The sequence below is a fragment of the Eurytemora carolleeae genome, unplaced genomic scaffold, assembly GCF_000591075.1.
Source record: "Eurytemora carolleeae unplaced genomic scaffold, Eaff_2.0 scaffold133, whole genome shotgun sequence".
NCBI classification, from domain to species: Eukaryota; Metazoa; Arthropoda; class Copepoda; order Calanoida; family Temoridae; genus Eurytemora; species Eurytemora carolleeae.
In genome coordinates, this window is record NW_019396188.1 from 288,854 (window position 1) to 314,361 (window position 25,508).

At 33.4% G+C, this 25,508-nt stretch overlaps 1 protein-coding gene across 1 annotated transcript; it reads left to right on the forward strand.

Moving 5' to 3' along the window:
* Positions 1-61: 61 nt before the first annotated feature.
* On the forward strand, positions 62-19,377 carry LOC111697641 (uncharacterized). Its single transcript, XM_023467713.1, has 12 exons — positions 62-127; positions 2,232-2,320; positions 3,756-3,810; positions 7,097-7,189; positions 8,089-8,172; positions 12,022-12,268; positions 12,793-12,894; positions 13,525-13,674; positions 14,199-14,334; positions 15,698-15,814; positions 17,121-17,233; positions 19,030-19,377. Exons 1-12 carry the CDS (start codon positions 62-64, stop codon positions 19,110-19,112), a joined length of 1,335 nt encoding a protein of 444 aa, XP_023323481.1. The 3' UTR covers positions 19,113-19,377.
* The last annotated feature ends 6,131 nt before the right edge of the window (positions 19,378-25,508 follow it).

Sequence of the window (25,508 nt, forward strand, 5' to 3'; positions counted from 1 at the left end):
CAATTAAAGAAAAAATTAAATCAGCCCCAAACAGCATTTTCAAGGGTTTTTTTTCAGAAAAATGGAGGAAACTGAATATATGTGCATAGATCTACTTCGTCCAGTATTCTATCCTGTTTCCTCAAAGGCAGGCTTTTTGTACTATAAATGGAAGAAACTGATCACCCAAAGTCAAATTCAAGATTTGTAATCCATATTTCTTACATGAATTCTGTCTTATTTGCGGCTTCCTATAACCTAGCTTGGAACCCCAGCTTTGTCTGGAAAACCAAACTAAGAACATTCCCGTGGTGCTGCCGAGTTCCCCTGTTCAAATTGTTAAACCAAACTAAGAACATTCCGGTGGTGCTGCCGAGTTCCCCTGTTCAAATTGTTAAACCAAACTAAGAACATTCCCGTGGTGCTGCCGAGTTCCCCTGTTCAAATTTAAAGTTATGATCGGACAAACAGATATTACTGTTATTGGGAACCCAGCTTTCCTGGTGTTTTCCCCGTAAAAGAGAACCCACTTTACTTACAATTTAAAAACATTCCCGTGGTTCTACCGAGTCCCCTATTACAATTACAGCAAATTAGTCAATGGTGTTTATGAGTTATGATTGGAAATACATAGATTTACTTTTATGCATAAATGATAGAGAATTGTATCACAAACTTGATTTACAGTCTTAAATTTCTTTCAGAATTAAACTTTATTCTAACTAATAAAGACAGGCTATTGGCGACAAACTGAAGTATTATTTGTTTATTGTTAATCTTTAAATCTTCAATCTGTATTTACATATCATACACATGGACAACTAATAAAGACAGACTATTGTAGACAAACTAAAGTATTATTTGTTTATTGTTTCTTCAAATCTTGAATCTGTATTTACATATCATACACATGGACAACTAATGAAGACGGATTATTGGGGACAAACTAAAGTATTCTTTCTTTATTGTTAATCTTTAAATCTTTAATCTGTATTTACATATCATACTCATGGACAACTAATGAAGACAGACTATTCGCGACAAACTAAAGTATTATTTGTTTATTGTTAATCTTTAAATCTTGAATCTGTATTTACAGATCATACTCATGGACAGCTAATGAAGATGGAATATTGGCGACAAACTATAGTATTACTTGTTTATTGTTAATCTTTAAATCTCGAATCTGTATTTACAGATCATACACATGGACAACTTATGAAGACGGAATATTGGGAACAAACTAAAGTATTACTTGTTTATTGTTGATATTTAAATCTTGAATCTGTTTATTTATTTACAGATCATACAAATTAACAACTAATCAAGACGGACTATTGGGGACAAACTAAAGTATTATCTGTTTATTGTTAATCTTTAAATCTTGAATCTGTATTTACAGATCATACACATGGACAACTTATGAACACGGAATATTGGGAACAAACTAAAGTATTACTTGTTTATTGTTAATATTTAAATCTTGAATCTGTTTATTTATTTACAGATCCTACAAATGGACAACTAATGAAGACGGACTATTGGGGACAAACTAAAGTATTATCTGTTTATTGTTAATCTTTAAATCTTGAATCTGTATTTACAGATCCTTCACATGGGTAACTAATGAAGACAGACTATTGGCGACAAACTGAAGTACTATTTGTTATTGTTAATCTTTGAATCTTGAATCTGTATTTACGTGTTTAATGGAAAAGCATTAGCTTTTTTATTTGTTTAATTTGATTTTAATTTCATTTGAAAATTTCCATTTATTTTAAAATTCTAATTTTTGAGTTCTTAAATCTTCAATTAACCTAGGATGATCATTTTATGAAAGTTTAGAGACATTACAGTTTGATATTTCCCTAATAACTTGTTTATTGAGCCAGGATCTGGATCTGGCTCAATTTATAAAGAAATGAAATAAATTTTCATACAAGGACAATCCGTACACTGTTTTCTGGTTCTGTTTGCTAGCATAAATGTCAACTATTCTTAGGGTAAGGACAGACGACACAAACGTTTGGATTATAATTCTCCTTATATTTCAATTTTCTAATATTTACATCTGTGCCAATGTGCAAACTAATGCTGTAGTAATATTTCAAACGATGAATTCTGTTAAATCATATGGTCAAAGTTTCAAATATCAATGATTTACATCATCAGGTTGAAAAGGCGAATGGATTATAAAATTAGAGTTTGTGGTAAGTGTTCAGTTTCTCTATCTATAACAATTAACCCCCCAGATGAAGGTTAGTACTAGAGATGTATTGGGTCTGGTAAAGATCTGCTCTGACAAAATCGTCCTGGATTCAAGCATGTGTCAATCTGCTAGGTAAGGATTTATCACAGATCAGGTAGACGAGATGGATCATTGACGCGGACAGCCCTGGCTATCTAACCTGAAAGAGATGTGCTCAACAGCCAGCTGCTTGTAGATTGTAGCTGTATATTTCAAGTTAATCAATCAATCGAGTTGTAGAATTTGGGGTTGTGTATATTTCCAGTGTGTCCAGCGGTTCCGCGGGAGGGAGCATGGAAATACAAATATTTTCCTTCTTTTAAGCTCATTGTACTATTTTACATTGACGTTGCGGCACGGTACGGGTCAACCAGCCCATTGTGCTATTTTACATTGACGTTGCGGCATGGTACGCGTTAACCAGCCCATTGTGCTATTTTACATTAACGTTGCGGCACGGTACGCGTCAATCCTGCATCTATATCGGCTTGATCTGTGTCGCGTGGTATCCAATATTTATGTCCTTAATTGCCAATTCACAGGGGTTCTCTTTAAACTATGGAAGAGTCAAAAAGTCGTTTTTCTATTTCACAACTGTATGGGTTGCAATGAAATACTCATTTATAAAAAAGATTATATCTACACTACATTCAAATTACCCTAAACACTTAGTTCATATAAAATAGTAAAGAGTAATTCCACTATCATTTATGTCTCAAGGAGAAACGATACAAATAATTCCATGTTTAATCTGAAGTTTAAAAGGTAAATTGATTTTTCTGACATTTTTCAAATATGTCGTACAGTGTAAACTTTAATATTAAACCAATTCTGAACTTTATTCTGCTTAGTAACTAGACTCATCTTCTATTTTAAATTTAGCTGTGGCTCTAGCTCTATACAAAAATAGCAAAAAAAAGTTCGCGGATTTAATAATATTTTTTCGTGGACTTTCAAAATTATACGAAATTCTAAATATTTTTGAGACAAATTCAGCCTTTTTAACGTTTATTGGATACAAACGGACATACAGATACGCAAAGAATGAATATAAATAAACAGATCAACGTACAATATACTGCAATGATTTTTTACATACTAGCTGGAGTGCCCAGCGTTGCCCATGCAATTTAAGAAATCGGCCAACACTTGTCAGAAAACGTCTTCTTGCGCTGATTTGCTTATCTGCAAAATATTCCACCTAAGCTTTGTTAGGTGTTTAACGGGGCAGATGTAACATTTTTTGTTGTTACATCAATAAAAAGTGTTTAGATTTTCTCATATCCGGCCATGATTTATCTTTCAACCATTTTTATTTGTGCTTCCTCTATAAATGTGACTTGCTGATTTCTTGGTACTATAGCACTAGAGAAAATGGTTGTTTAACATTTTTCAACCTAGAAGATAAACAACAATAATTTTCATTTATTTATCAGAAAATGGTTGTGAAGAATTATTAAAATACAGTCCCTGTAAAGTGAAGTTCTCTTGAGATAAGTTCACTCTTTGAACCAGCTTTCTATTTTAGGTTTCTGCTTCCTCAAACCCTGATAGAGACCCTCTTTCAAACTGCATTAGAGCAGGTCATATAACTTAGAGCAAGTTGGCTCAATATAATATTAGATCAGGTAGGCTCAATATAAATATTAGAGCAGGTAAGCTCAATATAATATTAGAGCGGGTAGGATCAGTATAAATATTAGAGCAGGTAGTCTCAATATAAATATTAGAGCAGGTAGGCTCAATATAAATATTAGTGCAGGTAGGCTCAATATGAATATTAGATCAGGTAGACTCAACATAAATATTACAGCAGGTAGGCTCAATATAAATATTAGAGGAGGTAGGCTCAAAATAAATATTAGATCAGGTAGACTCAATATAAATATTAGAGCAGGTAGGCTCAATATAAATATCAGAGCAGGTAGGCTCAATATAAATATTAGAGCAGGTAGGCTCAATATAATACTAGAGCAGGTAGACTCAATATGAATATTATAGCAGGTAAGCTCAATATAAATATTAGAGGAGGTAGGCTCAATATAAATATTAGAGCAGGTAGGCTCAATATAAATATTAGAGCAGGTAGGTTCAATATAAATATTAGAGCAGGTAGGCTCAATATAATGCTAGAGCAGGTAGACTCAATTTAAATATTAGAGCAGGTAGTCTCAATATAAATATTAGATCAGGTAGCCTCAATATAAATATTAGAGCAGGTAGCCTCAATATAAATATTAGATCAGGTAGACTCAATTTAAATATTAGATCAGGTAGGCTCAATATAAATATTAGATCAGGTAGGCTTAATATAAATATTAGAGCAGGTAGGCTCAATATAAATACTAGAGCAGGTAGACTCAATTTAAATATTAGAGCAGGTAGGCTCAATGTACAGTACAGTACAGTACAGTACAGTACAGTACAGTACAGTTCAGTTATAAATATTAGAGCGGGTAGGCTCAATATAAATATTAGAGCAGGTGGGCTCAATATAAACATTAGATCAGGCTAACAGATATAGCTTAATATAAAGTTTAAATATTTTCCTTCGCTAATTTAGGTTTAAGAAATGTTTTAAAAGTGTCAATTAATTTCAATGTATATTGCACTAATAGTAAAGGAAAAAACAAAAATGAAACCTGGAAAATATTGAATTATTGGCCAACTATAGAGGTTCTTAACACAAATAGGCATTTTACATTCATGTGAGAACAAACAAATAAACAAACAAACCAACACACATGCAACTATGAGTATAATATAAGTAATGTATACAATATACATAAGTGCAGATAAATTTAAAATCAAGAATTGAAATTGTTGCGTAATATCATTTATCACAAATGCGTATTGTTTACTCTATGTAAATACATTTCTATGATTCTCCCCTCTGCTTTGAGGAGAAGTTCTAACTGAAGACCTCTAGTTCAGGGGACGTTAGTCTCAAACCGCGATTTGGCCCATTCCTAACAGGCCGACAACAAAAAAGGACAGAATGTTTCGTGTAAATGAAAAATGCTTTATTTTAGAACAAAACATAAAACTTCAAACTATTGTTAAAGGGACTGTAAGCGTAATTTCAAATGACCCTCTATATAAAGATGTCAATGTCCGATTTACAACGGTACCCTTAAAAACTTGGTTTGATCATGTATAAATTTAAAGATGTTTTTTGTTTCTTTAAACTGTTCATTTTCATATGCGTGTGCTCTTTGAGACATTTACTCAAATTTGAATCAATGTAAGAAATTTCTAAACCCCCAGTCTTGCAATTTGTGCACAAACCTGACGCTTAGTGTTAGAAATGGTTAATGATCCCAGTTTAGAACTAAATTCCCCTGTATTTCTTAAATTAAAATTCAAACAAAAGATTCTTTGTTTATTTGGATGCTCTTGTTATCTCAAATTTTCATAATTCAAATGTTTAAAACAAGTTCTTCAGCTTCTTCAGAATATTTTCTAGCTCTATGTATAACTCACTTTCCAGGAGCGGGTTTCAATATACGTGAAAAAGTTGCCCTTTTTGGAAAAAATAAGCTTTCTACTTTGTGAGATGAAGAATTGTATTTAATATGATAAAACAATCATGTAAATTCGAAAAAAAGAGTGAAATGATGAACTTTTATCACATTAAAACTACATACATAAGTTTAAATGATATTCTAGGAATATATAAGAGAGCTGGTAGTAGTGAGGTGTTAAAGGAGAACCAGAAAAGCATTAGAATAAAAGGAGGAATGTATTAGAAGCTTATAAAAGGGCTAGGAAAGTATTAGAAGAGGACTAGGAAAGTATTAGAAGAGGACTAGGAAAGTATTAGAAGAGGGCTAGGAAAGTAATAGAAGAGAACTAGGAAAGTATTAGAAGAGAACTAGGAAAGTGAAGAGAACTAGGAAAGTGAAGAGAACTAGGAAAGTGAAGAGAACTAGGAAAATATTAGAAGAGGGCCAGGCAAGTATTAGAAGAGAACTAGGAAAGTATTAGAAGAGAACTAGGAAAGTATTAGAAGAGGACTAGGAAAGTATTAGAAGAGGGCTAGGAAAGTATTAGAAGAGAACTAGGAAGGTATTAGAAGAGGAGTAGGAAAGTATTAGAAGAGGGCTAGGAAAGTATTAGAAGAGAACTAGGAAAGTGAAGAGAACTAGGAAAGTATTAGAAGAGAACTAGGAAAGTGAAGAGAACTAGGAAAGTGAAGAGAACTAGGAAAGTATTAGAAGAGGACTAGGAAAGTATTAGAAGAGAACTAGGAAAGTATTAGAAGAGGGCTAGGAAAGTATTAGAAGAGAACTAGGAAAGTGAAGAGGGCTAGGAAAGTATTAGAAGAGGGCCAGGCAAGTATTATAAGAGGGCTAGGAAAGTATTAGAAGAGAACTAGAAATGTATAAAGAAAGAGCTAGCAAGGTATTTGAAGTGGCTTAGGAAGGCGTCATCATGAACAAAAAAAGATTAAAGTTTTAATATTAGGTAATAATCAAGTTGAAATCCAGTTCAAGAAAGCGTGGAAATGAAAGTTTTGTTGAAAGAAATTAAATAGACTCTTATTTATTTTCTCCTTTAAAATCAGTTTTTTTTCCAGATGTTAAAGATTTGTGGAAAAAAATTATATAAACTCTTTTTTTATTTTCTCCTTGAAAATCATTTTTTTCCCCCAGATGATATTGTTTTGTTCAGGTTTTACTTTCTAAATTGGGAAAAACAACGATTTTTAGGGGAAAATAGGTAAATCAATAAAGAACGCAAAACTTGCAATGTTGATGTTCAATTTTTATTTTTTTTTAAATAACTGCCCCTAGATCTTTTAAATTCTTAAAAATAAACAACCCTAACATTTTTCGAAGTTTATAATTGTTACCTAAACTTATTTAGGGTCGTGATAGAGCTGTTCATCAGCTACTAAGAGGCTGGTCAGGTTCTAACCTTGTCCTTTCTCAACTTCTTCCGGGACTTTATAATAACCAGGAATAGTTCATATTTTTATCTTTGATTAACCCATCAGTTTCTATTTATACATGATTTTCCTCTTTGAACATTTATTATTTTTAATTATGGTTTCTCTACAAAAGTAACTTGGGGATTAAAGGGAGTGACCGGCTATGTAAGGTAGTTAAACTGAGTATGCTGTGTTGTGGACAAATTCTTTAGGATTCATTCGAGACATATAAAACTTTTCCACAATGCAATGCACACTGTTTATAGTTGCTTGGCTCTCTGTGTGGTTCCAATATGGGTAAAAATTTAATGAATTCTATTTTTTAAACACAAGGTGTGTAACGGTGTCCCAATAAACATGGGAATTAAGAGACGGCTTGAATATCTCTCTGATTTCCGATAATTGATAAATGACATAAAGTGCATCAAAAAGTATAAATGTTCAATGAACTTTCACAAAATGTGGTCTACCTTTTTTGTATCTTTAAAATTGACAGAGATATTAAACCTTTAAACAGTTTTGTTGATTTTTAATTAACTGAAATCTGGACAAATTTCCTAATATCTCCATCTTGAAGGTGAAAAAATTGTAGACCACATTTTGGAAATCCCGAGACTAGTAGTTTTCGCTGTTAAATGTTTTAACTGTGATATTATATAATTATATTTACGAAATAATCCCACATGGAACAAAGACCATAAAGAATTCGTAATTTTATTCCCATGTTTATTGGGACACCCAGTATCAACATCAAGCCTTACTAGATAATTTGAAAGCCAATGTTTATATTAAAAAATACTACTGTATAGTTTCTCGTTGAAAAGTTGAGTTTTATGTGGAAAATGTTACTAGTTATATAAGTGCACTTCAGTATATAATCTAATATGAATGAATATTTTTATTTTATAAATATGAAAAATTTAAACAGGAACTTTTTCACAGTTACACCGAGAAGAGACAATGTGTGAAGAGAGCGCACAGGACTGTAACCTTTCTACTTTCTGCACTTCAGGTATACATAGTCAGTCAGATTCATAGTCAGAGTCACAGTCACAGTCAGAGTCACAGTCAGAGTCAGAGTCACAGTCAGAGTCAGAGTCACAGTCACAGTCAGTGTCACAGTCAGAGTCACAGTCAGAGTCACAGTCAGAGTCACAGTCAGAGTCACAGTCAGAGTCAGAGTCACAGTCAGTCACAGTCAGAGTCACAGTCAGTCACAGTCAGAGTCACAGTCAGAGTCACAGTCAGAATCACAAATCACAGTCTGAGTTACAGTGAGAGTCACAGTGAGAGTCACAGTGAGAGTCACAGTCAGAGTCACAGTCAGAGTCACAGTCAGAGTCACAGTAGAGTCACAGTAGAGTCACAGTCAGTCACAGTCAGAGTCATAGTCAGAGTCACAGTCAGAGTCATAGTCAGAGTCAGAGTCAGAGTCAGAGTCACAGTCAGAGTCACAGTCAGAGTCACAGTCAGTCACAGTCAGAGTCATAAGTCTCAGTCAGAGTTACAATCATAGTCACGACTCACGGTCAGAGTCACAGTCAGACAGAGGCAGAGTCATAGTCAGAGTCACAGTCAGAGTCTCAATCAAAGTTGGATAAATTTTTACACAATTTTTTTAAAATTGAGAAGCTGTGTCAGCAAAAACGTGCTGACACAAAATGAAGTAAAGTTAAACTATGTCAGTAGTTTAATAATTTATCATTTAGTCTGCTAGTTTTCATGGACTACGCATTTAATGCATTTTTAAGCAATATGCGTTGACGTGATCAAATCAGAAGATTTGAAAATAGGTCATTATTGAAATCAGAAACGAATGGGTTTTATAATCTCTCCCCTGTTAGGCTGTTCTCATTTCAAAATAGATAAAATCAAAAATGTCCTTCTTTCAAGGAACGTAATTTAAGGTGTCCCTTCATTTATGATTGTAGAGTGATTTACAATGGTACCCTTTCAACCAGTGTCTGCTCAAGGATGCATCATATAAATTTGTCTAGTTAAAAATTGTTAATTTTAAATGCATACTTATTTAAAAAACATCTTTAAAATTCTTTTTACAAGATTTTAACAAATGTAAATTTTTAATTTTCGGCTAGGTGATGCAGGATGCTAAGTCCAATACATTTTCATTGATACATTGCAAATAATGTTATCATTCATGACCTCAAATGTAAAAATAAATAAAGAAGAAAATTTTTAACAGTAATTAATTGCAACAAACAGAGGTGCAACATGGATATTCAGTAAATGGGGATATTTTGAGTAATGTAAAAACGTTTTTTTACATTTGTAAAAGTTGTAATTTTTTTATTTGAAAATTTCGCTTTTCCTTCTCTAGTTCTCCCAAGGCAAGAACTGTTTTCATAAAAAATATAATAAATATATTGCGCATCTAAATAGTACTGATGCATTTTGTATGTATGTGTCAAGTAAAAAGTTTGCATCAAAGATCCTAATGTTTGTTTGCAAAATCTTTGCAAATGCATAATATTCTAACTTTATGCCCAGTTCTTCAAAGAAATATAACAAGCTAGCTGAAGTACCCGCGTTGCCCGTGAAATTTTAGAAACAATTGAAAAAATATCTCGAATTTTTTTAGTCTATGTTACCCCCAAGGTACAGTCATTAAACCCTAGCCAGTAGCTGGGAAAAACCCTAATCTCTCATTGGCCCCTTTTGCCCGTAGTCGTTTTTGACCAATGAAAAATAAATAAATCATCTTGAAACCTTTCCCCAATAGATGTCGTCTTCAAAGCAAACTCCCCCCCCCTCCCAGAGCCGAAACCAAACCCAACCTCCTTCGTCAATAGACGCTAAAATCCATGAAAAGTGAAAACACGATTAAATATAGAAATGCTTAAAAACTCATGATTATCGTTGTAAACAATAATTTTTGTAACCAACTGGGTATTTATTTTTAAGAAGTCACAAATCGTTTTATTCTCCTGATCCTATTGACCCCTCATTTCTCCCAACCCACCTCACACTAGAAAGTTTAGTTTATCAAATATTATAACGATTTAAACCAACATTTAACTACATTTAAATATTATTACCCATAATTAATACCTGTAATTTATTACAGGTTTGAAATACAGATTTTTACCTATTTGAGACTAGTGAAGAGCAGTGGCAAGAGAGGATATCAACCAGCTTTCGAGCCCTATTGACCCTTCATTGGGATTATCAACCTTAGATCAACCAATCAACCCTTTACTGGGATCATCAACCTTAGATCAACCTTGAGGCCCCTTTGTTCTTCTACATTTCAAACTACCCTGTTCTGAAGAACCAAGACCCTCAAATGGACACCATCGCATCTCTCCATTAGGACCCCATCCATGGAGTAGGGTTTCCAGTCGAAATTATTTGCACGAAAAGCATGCAAAAAAAGCACATTCCTTATTTCATGCTATTTTGTTATTTCAAGCTATTTCGTTATTTCGTTAAATTTCAAGAAACAATTCCAGGAAATGATGAATAAATTCAAAATTAAACCAATCAGAGTTAGAGGCTGGGCCCGTCAACTATACTCCAGCCTGCTCGGCGCTCACACATGCTGGCCGAATGAGCCCCAAATCCTCCCATCAACACCATCTTCATCAAATCATTGGTCATCCTGAACATCCAAGAACAAATCCTGCTCACAAGTTTCGCTGAAGACTTTACCAATCCCACCACACGAAATCAACTTCAGAAGCTCACCAAGAAGAAGGGAATCAGGACATCATGAACAATACCACCATGGACATCTTCAACAACTGAGTCTATGTCAAATACCTCTACAAACCCAACCTACCTGACCTCGGAGAGAATTATTACAGCACCACCAAGAGAACTCATACATTACACGTCATGATCTCCAGCCAGCCTGCGATTGCAGCAAAGATAAACAAGTATATCCAGCAACAGATTGACAAATGGGAACTACTTGGAGATGGACCCGGTAGACTACAAGAAGGAACATTAACTCCACTTTGTAGCCTACAACTTCATGGTATCCAACACCAGTACTTCCACCAGGGTGAGGATGACCGCCCATAGCTCCATGCACACCGAATCCGGACTGAGCCTCAGCGACGTTACTCAACCTGCCTTGGGAGAAGTTCCCAATCCAAGACCGAGCAAAGGTTGCCACCGTCAAGACATTTTTCTAAAACTCCCCCTCCAACCTGTCATCCTCCAAGCCACACTGGAAGATACCTTCAGAACTTCAGACTAAAATTGGGAAAAATCCTAAGCAAAGGTGGATTTCGTGCTAAATCCTGGGAAAATCTACGGTTTTCTTAAAGACCCTATAAATATTTTTTCAAATTGATAATTTAAGGTTTAAAATTATAGATTTACTAATAGATTTAGAAAACACAAAACAATTAAATTTCTTACATCCAAATAATGGAAAATATGTTTTGTAAAATCCCAGAAATGTAAAATATCCCTGTTTGGCGCGAAAATACAGGTTTTTTTTGGAAGAACATATTTAATCATTCTGACCTGCTGCTAAATCTTTGAGTTGAAATCTCAGAAATTATTTGTGATTTGGCAAAGAAAGAAACAAGTTTACAGTTTCATGAAATCATAAATTAAAGGAAACATAACTTAGAACTTCCGAACAGTCGTCTCCAAAGTATTACCCTCTATAGGTAACCCTATATGTTCAAAAAAGTGAACAAACCTAAAAAAGAACTGTAAAAACTTGCGTTTCCAGGCACTCAATTTAAAGCTGTTAAAATAAGAATATCTAAATCATCCTTGCTGAGATCAAGGTTAAATGGGTACCATTGTGAATCAGAAATTCTACTCTGTATTAATTGAAGAGTCATTTGTAAGCTTTGTCTACATTGACTTACACCTTTTTCAGGATTTTGTTCCTAACAGTCTTGTAGAACTTGATTTAACCGGGTTCCCCTCTGTATCCTCAGCCTCTCTTTCACCAGACTCTTCCTATGCCAAGACAATTAAAAACCTGAGATGTAAGGAAATAAATGTCATTGAGGATCAAACTCATTTTGATACCAAAGAGTCGACCTGGAAAAATACCATTGTTTTTCTGTTTGATGGAAAGGAGGAACATCCACTAAATCTCGGAGGTGGAAATAGTTGTTTAGGTGCCTTTTAAACATTCAAATTTTTTTTATTAAAACATCTAAAATGTTTATAGTATTTCAAAATTGGATGCATTTTTCATTCTGACCAATATGAGGCCAAAACGAAAACTTTGAATAGTTTGAACAACATCTTATTTCAAACTACAAGTTTTGAATACAGTGTAACACATAATACTTTAGAATATGACGACGGCCGTAAGACTTAAGCTTGGTAAAAGCCAACTTATCTGACGTAAGCTTTTAATATATATTGTTTTGCACTTTGCAGAGCCTCTTAAAGGAAATGGTTAGGCGTAATTTCAAGTAGAGCTTTATTTTTCAAGGGCATGTCTGATTCACAATGGTACTCTTCAAACATCTAAACAAGAGAAACGTCTAATTGTTTTGAGTTTTATTTAGCTAAAGATTTAAAGAATACTGTTGTGAATCGGGCATGCAGCTCTTAAATTGGGGGTTCATTTCAGATAAAGTAAACAGTCTCTTTAGCTGAAAAAAATCTTGAATGTTAAAAAGTATGTGTAAAGGTCAACTCAATAGACAAGTCATAGACTTGAGTCGGGTCAGCTCACTTCAGATAGAAGTCAATGTTGCAACGGTTAGCACTGTCAACCTAATAGCAGTCTTAGGAATATCAACAAGTTTTCAACTTCTGAAAAAAAATCTTTCATTATTTACTATGACAATCTGCAAACTCAATTATCAACTTATTAAAGCCACTTCGGATTATTGTATAAAAAGGTTTTTTAAACAAAATTTATTAAGATATTTAATTATTGGTAATTCAATTTTTTAACATGTTAAAATTAGATCTAAACTTTTTGATCGAATATAATGAATTTGAGCCGCGTCTCAAATCCGCCAAAAAAACGGTTTCAATTGAGCGCCGGGTTAAATCTTGAAACATTAAATATAATTTTGAGTGGAACCATCCATATTTGAGCCGCGTCTCGAATTTAAGCCGCGGTTTAAATTCTTTAAATTCGACCTCTGGTTTATTTATTTAAAGTGTCACTCATGTGCTATCAACAACAGTAAAAAGTTAGCTATTAAAGAAACAATGGAGTAATTACGAGAATTTAAAACCTTTCAAGCTGGAAAAGCGAGAATATCTTCTGGATTTTTGATCAAATAAAGATTTACAAGGGTACTGTAGTGAATTAGGGATTTATTTCTTTCAATGTAAGATCGCTTAAAATCATAACAAATGTCTAAACAAAAGTTTAAAAGTTCAAAAACAACTTGTTGATGATATTTAGGGAACTGTCCTCTTATAAGGCGTTTAGCATTGATAGGTTTCAAGCAAGGCGGCTTTAGATTTTATCCTCGGCTTAGGACAAATCTTTCCCGATTATTGAAGAGCCTGACGAAACTGAGACGTCTAGATCTTACAAATTCATTAGACCAAGGAAGGAATATTGGGTTTTAAATCCAAAAAGAACATTGACAAATTTTGACACATTTGTTTAATATCACATAGAAACTGAGCACTGCAACTTAAATTTTGAATAGTAAATTAGCTGACGACCGCTTGTTTTACGTAATCGATCCAATGGACCCCATGAAAATGAAACCAAACTTGAATGGTTTTAGTGGAGAATTAGTCTCAATGTTGGGTCTTATTTTAATCAAATCCTGAAATCCACCATTTGGAAAATTCGTAATTTTAAACGTTTTCTGTTTAAAGATGGCGCATTTCCAAGATAGTTTTTCATTTGTTTAATACATTATTAAACCCAAACCATGATTCATAAATTAGTCTCAATGACAGCTTAAGCTTTTTGTCATATTTCCCCGAATTAGTTTAATCGCAAAATCAGCAGTTATAAAGCCTAATAAGAAAATTTTCATTAGCATTTCTAATTTAAAGAAAGAGCTTGAGACTACAATCATTCTATTGTAATCTAGACTGAAAAGTATTTCCTATCTCCAGGATTGTGTGAGCTGCTGTGTCCTGAACTAGTTAAACTCGAATACCTCAATATATCACGCTGTACATTAACTCCTACAGATGTCCTCAGTCTGGGTAATCTCAACCAGCTGAAGCATCTAGATATCTCAGGATCCAGGGATGTGAGAAAAAGAAATTTTCCTAAATAACTTTGAACATTTTTAAAATACTAGAAATTCAAGGCGCTTCGCACCCTTCTTTCTAGCCTTAGAGGGCGCTTCGCGCCCATCTTCTAAATTAGTTGTGAACATGTTCTCTTTGTGTACATCGTAAAACAAAACAAAAAATAATTCGCGGATTTTCACAAAAAATTTCGCGGATTTTCAAAATTTTTAAAAATTTAATGACGATCGAATTTTGATGGAGACAAATATTTGAAATTTTGATTTTTCATAAACCTTCCCTGGGGTCCCTAGATGTCCCACAAAAAATTTGGGCCCGATCGGTTCAGCCGTTTTGACGTTTATTGGATACAAACAAACAGACAGACAGACAGACAGACAGACAGACAAGCCAAATTTATATATAGATATTCAAAGGTGAATAGAATTTAAGACTTTTTCAGAGAAAAAATTAGAATTTAGAAATTAGATTTATTTAGATCAGACTTTTCCCCCTTTTTTGACCCTACCCCCCATTTCCCATCACCTGATTTGTATTCAACATCATCCCAATAAAATAAACTTTCTAAAAACAAATTTTTTAATTGTCAAAAATTAGTGAGAAGTTTTTTAATTGATGAGGGAAAACCACAACAACCATGAGGTTTAGTGAATAGGGGAGTGAAAATGGTCGTAGGTGAAGCAACATTTAAAATTTAATAAATATACAGTTCTGGAAACCTAAAGTGAGACCCTTTAAACTGTAAAATAGGAAGACGACAGTTTATTTTTATTAGTCCAATGAACACAAAACACAGCAACAGTCCAGTGTACAAAGACTGATTTTGATTTAAAGGAATTGTTTATATTTCGGAAAATGTAAATTGTTAACACCCCCTTTAATGATTTGGTTTATAAGCTACTGATAAAATGTATTTTTATAACAATTTACTTTAAAAAACCAGCTGTGCTTGCAAAATCAACCAACTCTATTAAGATTTTTAAAACTAAGTTAAGAGCATGAACCATGGTTCTTTCGAATTCCCAAATTAAAATTTGAGGTAAATGGGCCAAGGGATTCCTGTGTTATGATTGGAGAAACAAATGAAGTTTTCCTATTAAAGTAAACCCAATCAACTTAGAATTTTTAGACCAGAAAGAACATTCCCGTGGTTCTACCATGTTTCCCAATCAAAACCTGAGGTAAATTAGTCCAGTGGTTCATGAGTTATGTTCGGATACACAAACAAACAGAGATTACTACTTATATATATAGATATATATGCAAATATACAAGATTACTGAAATGTCGTTTTCCTAATCCTCAGATTTCTGGGTCTCACTGTAGTTGACCTACATTTACCTCACACCTGGATGTAGTGGACAATGTACTCGTGAGCTCTCTAGTTCCCTGGTTAGTATGACCAGCCTGGAGATATTAGAGATAGTAGACCCCACTACCCTTATCCAGGCAGATACTGTAAACCAAACCATCAGGTAATATGACCAGCCTGGAGATACTAGAGATAGTAGACCCCACTACCCTTATCCATGCAGATACTGCAAACCAAACCATCAGTTAGTATTTCCAGCCTGGAGATACTAAAGATAGTAGACCCCACTACCCTTATCCATACAGATACTGCAAACCAAACCATCAGATAGTATGACCAGCCTGGAGATACTAGAGATATTAGACCCCACTACCCTTATCCATACAGATACTGCAAACCAAACCATCAGTTAGTATGACCAGCCTGGAGATACTAGAGATATTAGACCCCACTACACTTGTCAATACAGATACTGCAAACCAAACCATTATTTATATAGACCGACCATATCCTCAGGGTAAATTTTTTTATTATATTTATAAATACAAACTTTATTTTCATTTTCAACTATACAAATGTATTAATGAGTGTTTGTACTGTTAAAGACCATGGTGTTGCGACACTTCAAAAGCGTTTCAATCTTGATAATTGTATCTGTAGAGGCTCTGTAAAAAAATTAGTTTTGCCTCTTTTTTTATATTTTAATTAAAAATGAATTATGGATGAATAATTTGTTCTTGACAGCTTTGCAAAAAAGAAATTATTTTAAATAGTAACATTTAATACTTTCACTGTTATAAACTTGTACTCTGGTTAAAAATACATACCCAACACGAAAAATCCAATACGATAAAAAAAAATTGATAAATGTTTTTGTTAACATACAAACTTTTGATTTACATACAAAGTTACAACACAGGTATCTTATCAAATATCAAAGTTTAATTGATTAGAAAAGAGTACGGACGGACAGTATGGTTTCTAAGACTAGGGGTACAATTTATAACCGGTTTCGTTGCTGAGGAACCAACTAAACTCCTCTCCGTCCGTAGGGGCTTCACAGCTTTACTCCAGGGTATTCAGTGGCGAGGGAAAACAGAACGTGACGAAAACGTCACGTAACAAATAAATAATAAGCTTTTTAAAATATTGCAAATTAGAAGTTTGATGACTTTTTTATATTAACCAAAACAATTTACAAAAAAATGCATTTTAAATTTTAAATTCAGCATAAAATTGCTGAATAGATTTTTGTTGTCAGTGAAAATCAAAAAACTCTGGAATATGAAGACGATTACTCAACATGAGACACAGCAAATTTGCAGTGTAATCAGACCCATTTCACTTAATAAGTGATTCAATAATTTACTCCATAGTTTTCTGGTTTTCACAAAAGCAATATTTTTTTAAGGTCATAAAATGCACAAACCTCGTAAAAGAAGTCCAAAATCATTGCTTCTCCAATGCAGGGGGTGTAGAGGCTTACAAGGGTTGGTTGTAGGAGAATCCTACTGGAAGGAATTAAATCTTCTCAACATAAACCTCAAGTGGATTATTTCTCCGAGGTGTACACGTCCACAGGGTAAATATGGTTTAATCCTTTAAAGAGACTGTAGACGTTATTTCAATCGAGATCCATTTATAGAGTAGGATGCCTGTGTCAAATTTACAACGAATATATTTAAATCCTTGTTGGACTGAGCAAATAGATTATCAAGTACAATAGGTGAAACAGAGAAATGGATCAATTATTCATGACGTCACAAGTGTCAAATATAACAAGGAAAACTAGATTTTCTCACAATAGTTGACATGTTTAAGATTAAATAAAAAAGTGTAAAAACAGAAAATGAATAACACATAAAATTGCACTTATTTTACTGTAAAATAAGCCCTTTATTCTAAAATTATCAATATTATTAATAATTTTGTCGAACGCAAAAACTGGGTTGACACTTGTGACGTAAGAATACAACTGTACTGAGAGTGTACAAATCTACTAGAATCTATTTGTGACTGAGTAAAAACAATGACTTGCTCTTTTCTACACAGATAGAGGATTTGATGGCTGTTGTGAATCTGAAATAGAACTCTTCACATAAACGTAACGTCGACACACTCTTTAAATATTGTAAAGTATTGTGCAACCTATTCCACTCCCTTTTTCCCCTTCCATGCCTATCTTCTTTTTTTGTCTACCGGCAGCTATGAGCCATATTCGTACGGTTTTCTATGCCACAGCATTGAAGTCTTCCAGTAGTTATTATGTTTTTGAAGGATAAATTTAGGGCATTGAAATAGCATTTTTTTAAATCCTGCCGCATTCCCTGAAAAATCATACCTTTAAGAAAATTTTGGAAGTTTATTAAAGATCAACGAATTGTGTGTTCAGTTTATAAACTGCTTTACATTTTAGAAAGAAAAGTTTACATCATTTTACGCATTGTGGCACCGATACAAATTGTTCGGGGTAGTCTAAAGAATAAGGAAAGATGAGAAAAATCACAACTTTAACTGTCATTACCTGAACGATACAAATTTCCACAAAAAAAAATATATTTTGCAATTTTCTCGTTAAATAGTGCAAATTTTCGGGGTTACGGATGCCCTTTGAACTTTAATAGTATGTTATGATGCATCATTTTTATTGTTCATAATATTTTTCAAGAATAAGCCATTTTAGAGGAAAGATTTAATTTATTTTTGGGAAAAAAGTTTAGCAGATTACATAAAATTAAATGGAATTGTCATTTTTTCAATTTAAAACTTTAATAGAAAGTTCCTCACATATATCTTTTGCATGACGTCGCTGGATTTTTAAAAATCACAATTTGAATGCACTAAATATAGCATTTTATAACGTAATAATTACCGGAAGACTCAAATACTCTGGCATGAAAGACCGTGCGGTTGTGGCTCATAACTGCTGGAAGACAAAAAAGCTAATATGTTGCATGGAAGGGGAAAATGTCGTGGCTTACGGCCGCCTGCCTTCCCACGCTTATATTAATATTGTATCACGAAAGAAAGCAAGACAATTTGAACTTAAAAGGGACTAAAGGAGTAGTTTCAAGTAACCCTCCAGTTAGAGAGTCGCATGTTGGATTCACAATTTTGTACCCTTGTAATCTTCATTTGAGTTAAAATGAGGAAGATATTTTCGTTTTTATATCTTACGTAATGAATTCCGATTATTTTTTTTAAAACTAAATTTTCAGCTGGAAACTAAGAAAAGTAAAAATATCTCATTCATTCTTGATCAGACAAAGATTTGAAAGGTACAATTGTGAATCGGACATGCCACTCTAGAATTGGAGGGTTACTTGAAATTCCATCTACAGTCATTTTAAGTTTAAAAATAAAATTTCTTCTTTGTAGATGAATTGATTGTGGAGCCTGAAATCTGTGATGGGTATATAGTACACCAGCACATGGAGTACATTAAAGCGGTACAAATATAAGTACAAACTTCATTATAATCTCCATATCATATATCTGTCCATTAATATCTTCAAGCTTATAGAGTCGAACTTTGTATTTCCTACATGAAAATTTTTATTTTTTTTAAATGATCAATATTCAGTATGATTTAATATGATCCAATTATGAAATTATGACAGCCCCTGTTTATCTTAAAATCTTCTCAGAAGATCTCAATCTTTCTACCCCGTATTCCTGAAATGTTTAAATAGTATTATTACAAAATAAATGTTATTATATCATTTACAATGTTATTTTTAAATTCAGGATTGATAGTTTAAAGTAGATTTTTAAATATGATATAGTGAGAACCAGAAAACCGAAATTTATGTCGTCTTTGTTCTTCCTTTTACTGAGAATTGTAGCTCAGGATACTGTAATTGTGGCAAATTATATATCTCGTAAACTGTCCATTTACCTTTTTTTAGGAGATGGTTCAGTTTCAAATCAAAAATTTAGCGACAATAGATCAAAAATAGCCTTTCCCCCGCACCCCTTCTATTCCCTAAACCTAAGAAATTAAGGACGAACATATTCTTTTAACGTAAGTTTAGCGATAATTTACCAACAGTTACGGGGTGTTCAAATAAGTATGGGAATTAAATGTGAATTCGAGATAGTCTTCGTTAACTACAGACGAAAATCTTACGGATTTCAGCTTACTCATTAGGTATCATCTATACGAAATAAAAAATCATGCATAAGACGATCTATGTTTATTTGTCTATTGGGACACCCTGTATAGTATAAATTAAGCGATTTTACTCTCAATAAATCAAACAAAAGACGATTATGAAAGATGTCTTAAAAGATTTGAATCCCAAAGGAGGAAAAATGTGTTTTAAATTCTAGTCTTTGTAATCTATGTACAGACTATACAGAGTTTATGATAATTAATCCAAACTGGATTTTTTCTCTGTGGCTCTTAATCGAGGGTTACTTGAAATTTTTCAATATCTAAAAAAATTTAAGTTTCTTGTGGCTAAGCTACTAATCTAATTAACAATTTAATATATTACATTTTTTGATTAAAATTGTAAAAATCATTTAATCAAAACTAGATATTTTGATACAGGGAGAACCAGAAAACTATGGTATTGAAAGGCAACATTACAGTGAATTAGATGTCGTTACAAAGCAAAAAAAAATTTAATTGGTAACTAAATCACTTATTCAGTTAAAGCAGACCCAGTCTAAAAGTCGTCTTCCTGTGCTAGAGTTTTCTGGTCATCGTGCTGTAATATTATAAAATAAAAAATTAAGTTTAAATTCAATTTTCTTAGCATTCGTGACTGAAAGGTTTGTGAAGTTTAAATTGATTTTTTTAAAAACTCAATTGTGTTGAACTGAATTGCGAAATAATTAATTGCATTTATTGCGTTCCGTTAGGTTTAAATTGAATATTCTTCGTACGCGAAAATTGAAACATAAACGCAAGAAAGTCGGACGGAATTGCGCGCAAGTAAAATCCAATTTGCTGGAAACATCCTATACCTGTAACCTGTGGTTCTGTATTTTGAAATAAAAATGAGAATCTTTAACTAATTACGATTAATAGTAGTACATCATTTAAGTTTAGTATTAGGGTTGGGTTGGGCCTTCTTAGGTGAGTCACATTTAATTTCAGATTTGTTATTCTACAACCCACTTTGATAGGCTGTACAGTGGAACCCACAAAACGTAGAATAGAAAGACTGCTCCTGAACTTAATTTATAATTCTAAATAGTCTGGACATGAAACACAGCATTTGTGCATTGCACACGGACTCATGTTTCACTACTCTTTTAATTGCATCTAAAAAACCTGTTTCAAACATTCAAAATTGTGCAACGTTGAACCAAGAACTAAACATGTTCTGATAACAACCCACTGATCGTTTTCTAATTTAGAAATGTTTTACTCAGACAATTCTAAGATTCCTGCATAGACGTGCGCAAGGATCTAATGCAAGGAAAGTTATTTCAGAGGTGTACGAATCTGTTGTACTGCAGTGTACTGTCACTGGGCGGTAATGTAAACACAAGACGGATGTCTAAGCCTGACATGGAATCCATCTTTCAAATAATAACCAATGAAATATTCTGGTCATTGGAAACTATTATGTGAATTATCAAAATTCAATGCTTTTAACCTCCTCAGATACTAAATGAACACTGATGCATCTATTCTTGTTTACAAATTTCGCCCAGAGAGAACTGGTTTCAATATGTGCGCAAAGTATACGCAGCTGCAATTAATTTTCCTTGCATTACATTCTTGGACGTGCGCAAATCACTTTAAAGTTTAAAAGAGAAACCACAAATGAAAATAAATAGTTTTCAGAATCATAAACATTCATATTTAACTCAAACTAGATCAGATAAAGGTATCGTTGTGAATCAACAAATACACACAAAAGATCCTAAATGTCGTCTTCCTCTTCCACATTTTCGTTGGCCCCGCTGTAATCATCTAAGTCAAATTTATTGCCATTGAAAAAAAAGCTCAAAACAAATTTAAATCGCCAGAACATGTTTAGCTCTTGGTTCAACGTTGCACAATTTTTAAACAGGTTTTTTAGATGCATTTTAAAGAGTAATCTTTAAATGAATGCAAATCACTGAGAGGAAACTAAAAAATGATAGTAAGACCCCCCCTCCCCCTTCTGTGTTCTTTTTTGAGATTTCACACATTGACTTCATGGTCTAGCAGAATTCATGCTTTGAAATATTTAACATAAAATTTTTCATCTTGAATACGAAAACATATAATTTCTGAAATTTAGATTTTTCTAAAGTAATCTAAAAGAATGTCTGAATTACGCAATATTCTGTCTCCTTTTCAACACACTATAATTAAGTAGAGCTTTTTGCTCTTATTCGTAACTTATATTGGAGGAGGAGAGGGGGGATTTCATTTAACTATTCTTAATTTTATCATGATACAGTCCGGTCCCTGCTTATAAAGGTTTACAGAATTTTAAAAGAGAATAGTAAATAAGATAATTCGATGTTTTAATCTCATTTTGAATCAAATATAGCCTTGTTTTAAACATAGCGTATGTACAGGGTGGCCAAAATGTACGAATTGGTTGATTGTTGTTTCAATTGACAATTAAAATTCATTCATAGTTTTTCGAGAACATTGATTTTGCTATATAATGAGCTTTCTAAAAAGCCTTAACAAGGAAACCCAGCCCAATGAAGAGAAGTAAAAGACTAAATGCCATAATTATAGATTTTTAATGTTTATTTATCCTGTTTCTCTTCTCATTCTCATCCTAATTTATTTGTATCTCCTCTTATTCTCATCCTAATTTACTTCTTTCTCTTCTCATTCTCATCCTAATTTACTTGTTTCTCTTCTCATTCTCATCCTAATTTACTTGTTTCTCCTCTCATTCTCATCCTAATTTACTTGTTTCTCCTCTCATTCTCATCCTAATTTACTTGTTTCTCATTCTCATCCTAATTTACTTGTTTCTCCTCTCATTCTCATCCTAATTTACTTGTTTCTCTTCTCATTCTCGTCCTAATTTACTTGTATCTCCTCTCATTTTCATCCTAATTTACTTGTTTCTCCTCTCATTCTCATCCTAATTTACTGCTTTCTCTTCTCATTATCATCCTAATTTACTTGTTTCTCCTCTCATTCTCATCCTAATTTACTTCTTTCTCTTCTCATTCTCATCCTAATTTACTTGTATAAATATGTATTAAGGTACTTCTTTACAGATAGATCAAAACGCAATGTACTTCTCCTGCTGACGAAGTTTAAACCCTCACACATGAACAGTTGAATTTTGATGTGTTTTTTCAAAAATATTTACATTTTTCTTAAATATACGGTTTGTACGGATTTTTTTTCAAAAATTGTATGGATTGTACGGATTTTATCAAAAAATTGTATGGATTGTACGGATTTTTTCAAAAAAAAATGTACGGATTATACGGATTTTTTCCCAAAAAATGTACGGATTGTACGGATTGGTTCTAAAAAAGTACGGATTTCTTCAAAAAAGTTTTGGCCACCCTGTATGTATCTATCTTTATAATAATGCTCTTCGCTCATATATGTTTGTTGCTATAGCTGGCGGCTGGACGAAAGAGCTCAAATGTTTTGAGGGAACCCTTGATTACCCCGAGGGTAACATAGGCTAAAAATTCCAAATTTTTGTTTTCAAAAATCGATTTTTTTAAAGTCGATTTTTTAAAATTTAACAGACAATGATGGACACTCCAGCTAGTATAATATAATCTTTACTATATTACTGTTGTGTGAATCTAAATCGTTATCACACTCGTCAGTTTAGTCTGGACAGTGGACTAGTCAACACAACAGTAACAGTTAGCAGGATCCAATACTTCAGTCTCTCAAACAGTTCGGTCACTCTATCGTTAGATAATATTATCGAATAGTTTATCCTATCTCACATATTATTCAGCTTATATTACTTATGATTTGGCTACTCTGTTTTACTGGTCATTTAATTACCAAACCTTTCAACCCATCTTACATCTGCCGTTAGGTTAGTTTGGTTAATCTATCAAACAGTTTGGTTAACCTATCAAACAGTTTGGTAAATCTGCCAAACACTTGGTAAATCTTTTAAACAGTTTAGTAAATCTGTTAAACAGTTTGGTAAATCTATGAAACAGTTTGGTAAATCTGTCAAACANGTATTGGAGGAGGGATGGTGGGGGGTATATCCCCTGTATTGGAGGAGGGATGGTAGGGGGTATATATCCCCGTATTGGAGGAGGGATGGTGGGGGGTATATCCCCTGTATTGGAGGAGGGATGGTAGGGGGTATATATCCCCGTATTGGAGGAGGGATGGTGGGGGGTATATCCCCTGTATTGGAGGAGGGATGGTAGGGGGTATATATCCCCGTATTGGAGGAGGGATGGTGGGGGGTATATCCCCTGTATTGGGGGAGGGATGGTAGGGGGTATATATCCCCCTGTATTGGAGGAGGGATGGTAGGTGGTATATATCCCCCTGTATTTCCAATGATTGATGAATCCACCATTGACCTACCTCAACAAGTTATATTCATATATACACCGTACACTGCATAGCCTTGAGACTTATGTTATGTTGGTATCATGGGTCGTTGTACTTTGTAAATATACAGGGTTATGTTGGTATCATGGGTCGTTGTACTCTGTAAATATACAGGGTTATGTTGGTATCATGGGTCGTTGTACTCTGTAAATATACAGGGTTATGTTGGTATCATGGGTCGTTGTACTCTGTAAATATACAGGGTTATGTTGGTATCATGGGTCGTTGTACTCTGTAAATATACAGGGTTACCCACAAAGGATTAGACTTTCAGTACAACCCAAAACTCTTTAAAGTTTTGAAGATTGCATTTTAAACGTTTAATAAAGTCTTGAAATTGAATTGGTATGTCAAGTTTCGTACAGTCGTCTTTGATTTTTCATCTTTTGTGGGTAACCCTGTGTAAGAAAGTGGCGCAACTAAAAGAGGAATATGGGGGGAGGGCGTGCTTCAGATTCATATTCCACTGCAAAATTGAGGTGCGCAATTGTTTTTGCTGAAATTCAAAGTTTTCGCACACAAAACCTCAAAAGTTATAAATAATAAGTATAAATGGTACGTATAAGAAATATTTTCGCTCTTAATCGATGAAAAACGATTTTTTGAAAGAGTTTATTTTTTGCAATCAAATTACGTCAAATATTGAAATCAATCGTTGTCAGTAAATATACATTTTTTTCAAAAATAATTATTTCTACCTTCAGGGTGTCCCAAAAACATGGGAATTCAGTGACGAATTGGATATTGTCTTTGTTATGAATAAGCATTGTAATACCTAATTTAATCCATAATATAATTATGTCTGCTAGAGTTTAGTTTATGAAGACGGTAAAAGACTGTAAAGATGTGTCTATAATGTATTCGCAAGATGAACAGTGAAGACGGACAAGTTTACTCTGAGCTGGGAACTTTAGAATGGATAAACTTTAATCCTGACTTCTTGATCCGAACATCCACTGTGGAAACTTTTCATTTTTGCCCTAATGCACTCTTTTTCACTCTCCTTGGATATCAGTTAATTGTTTTCTCCAATGAGAATATTTCTGTTCTCTCATTGGTTGTCCGCTTTTCTCTGATTGGTTGCTACAGTTTCTCTGGTGATTACAGTTTTTCATACACTATTAAGATAATCTTGCAAGATTATGTTAATCTTGAGATTATAAAAAAAGAGAGGATCAAGCATTAATCCCGATATCCACCATTCTAAAGTTTTCAGCTCTGTTTGTATACTGCAATTTTCTTGTTTTACTAAGTACAACCGCATGCAGTCAAAACATAAACAAACAAAATGTGATTGTGAACATAGCAGACGAAACTCTTACAGATTACA

Excerpts from the sequence above, each read along its gene's own strand:
- LOC111697641 (XM_023467713.1), top strand. The coding sequence starts at position 62 with ATGGAGGAAACTGAATATATGTGCATAGATCTACTTCGTCCAGTATTC. Across the intron at positions 12,269-12,792 it reads AGGTGGAAATAGTTGTTTAG|GTCAACTCAATAGACAAGTC; the intron begins GTGCCTTTTAAA and ends GTATGTGTAAAG. Across the intron at positions 15,815-17,120 it reads ACTGTAAACCAAACCATCAG|GGGGTGTAGAGGCTTACAAG; the intron begins GTAATATGACCA and ends TCTCCAATGCAG.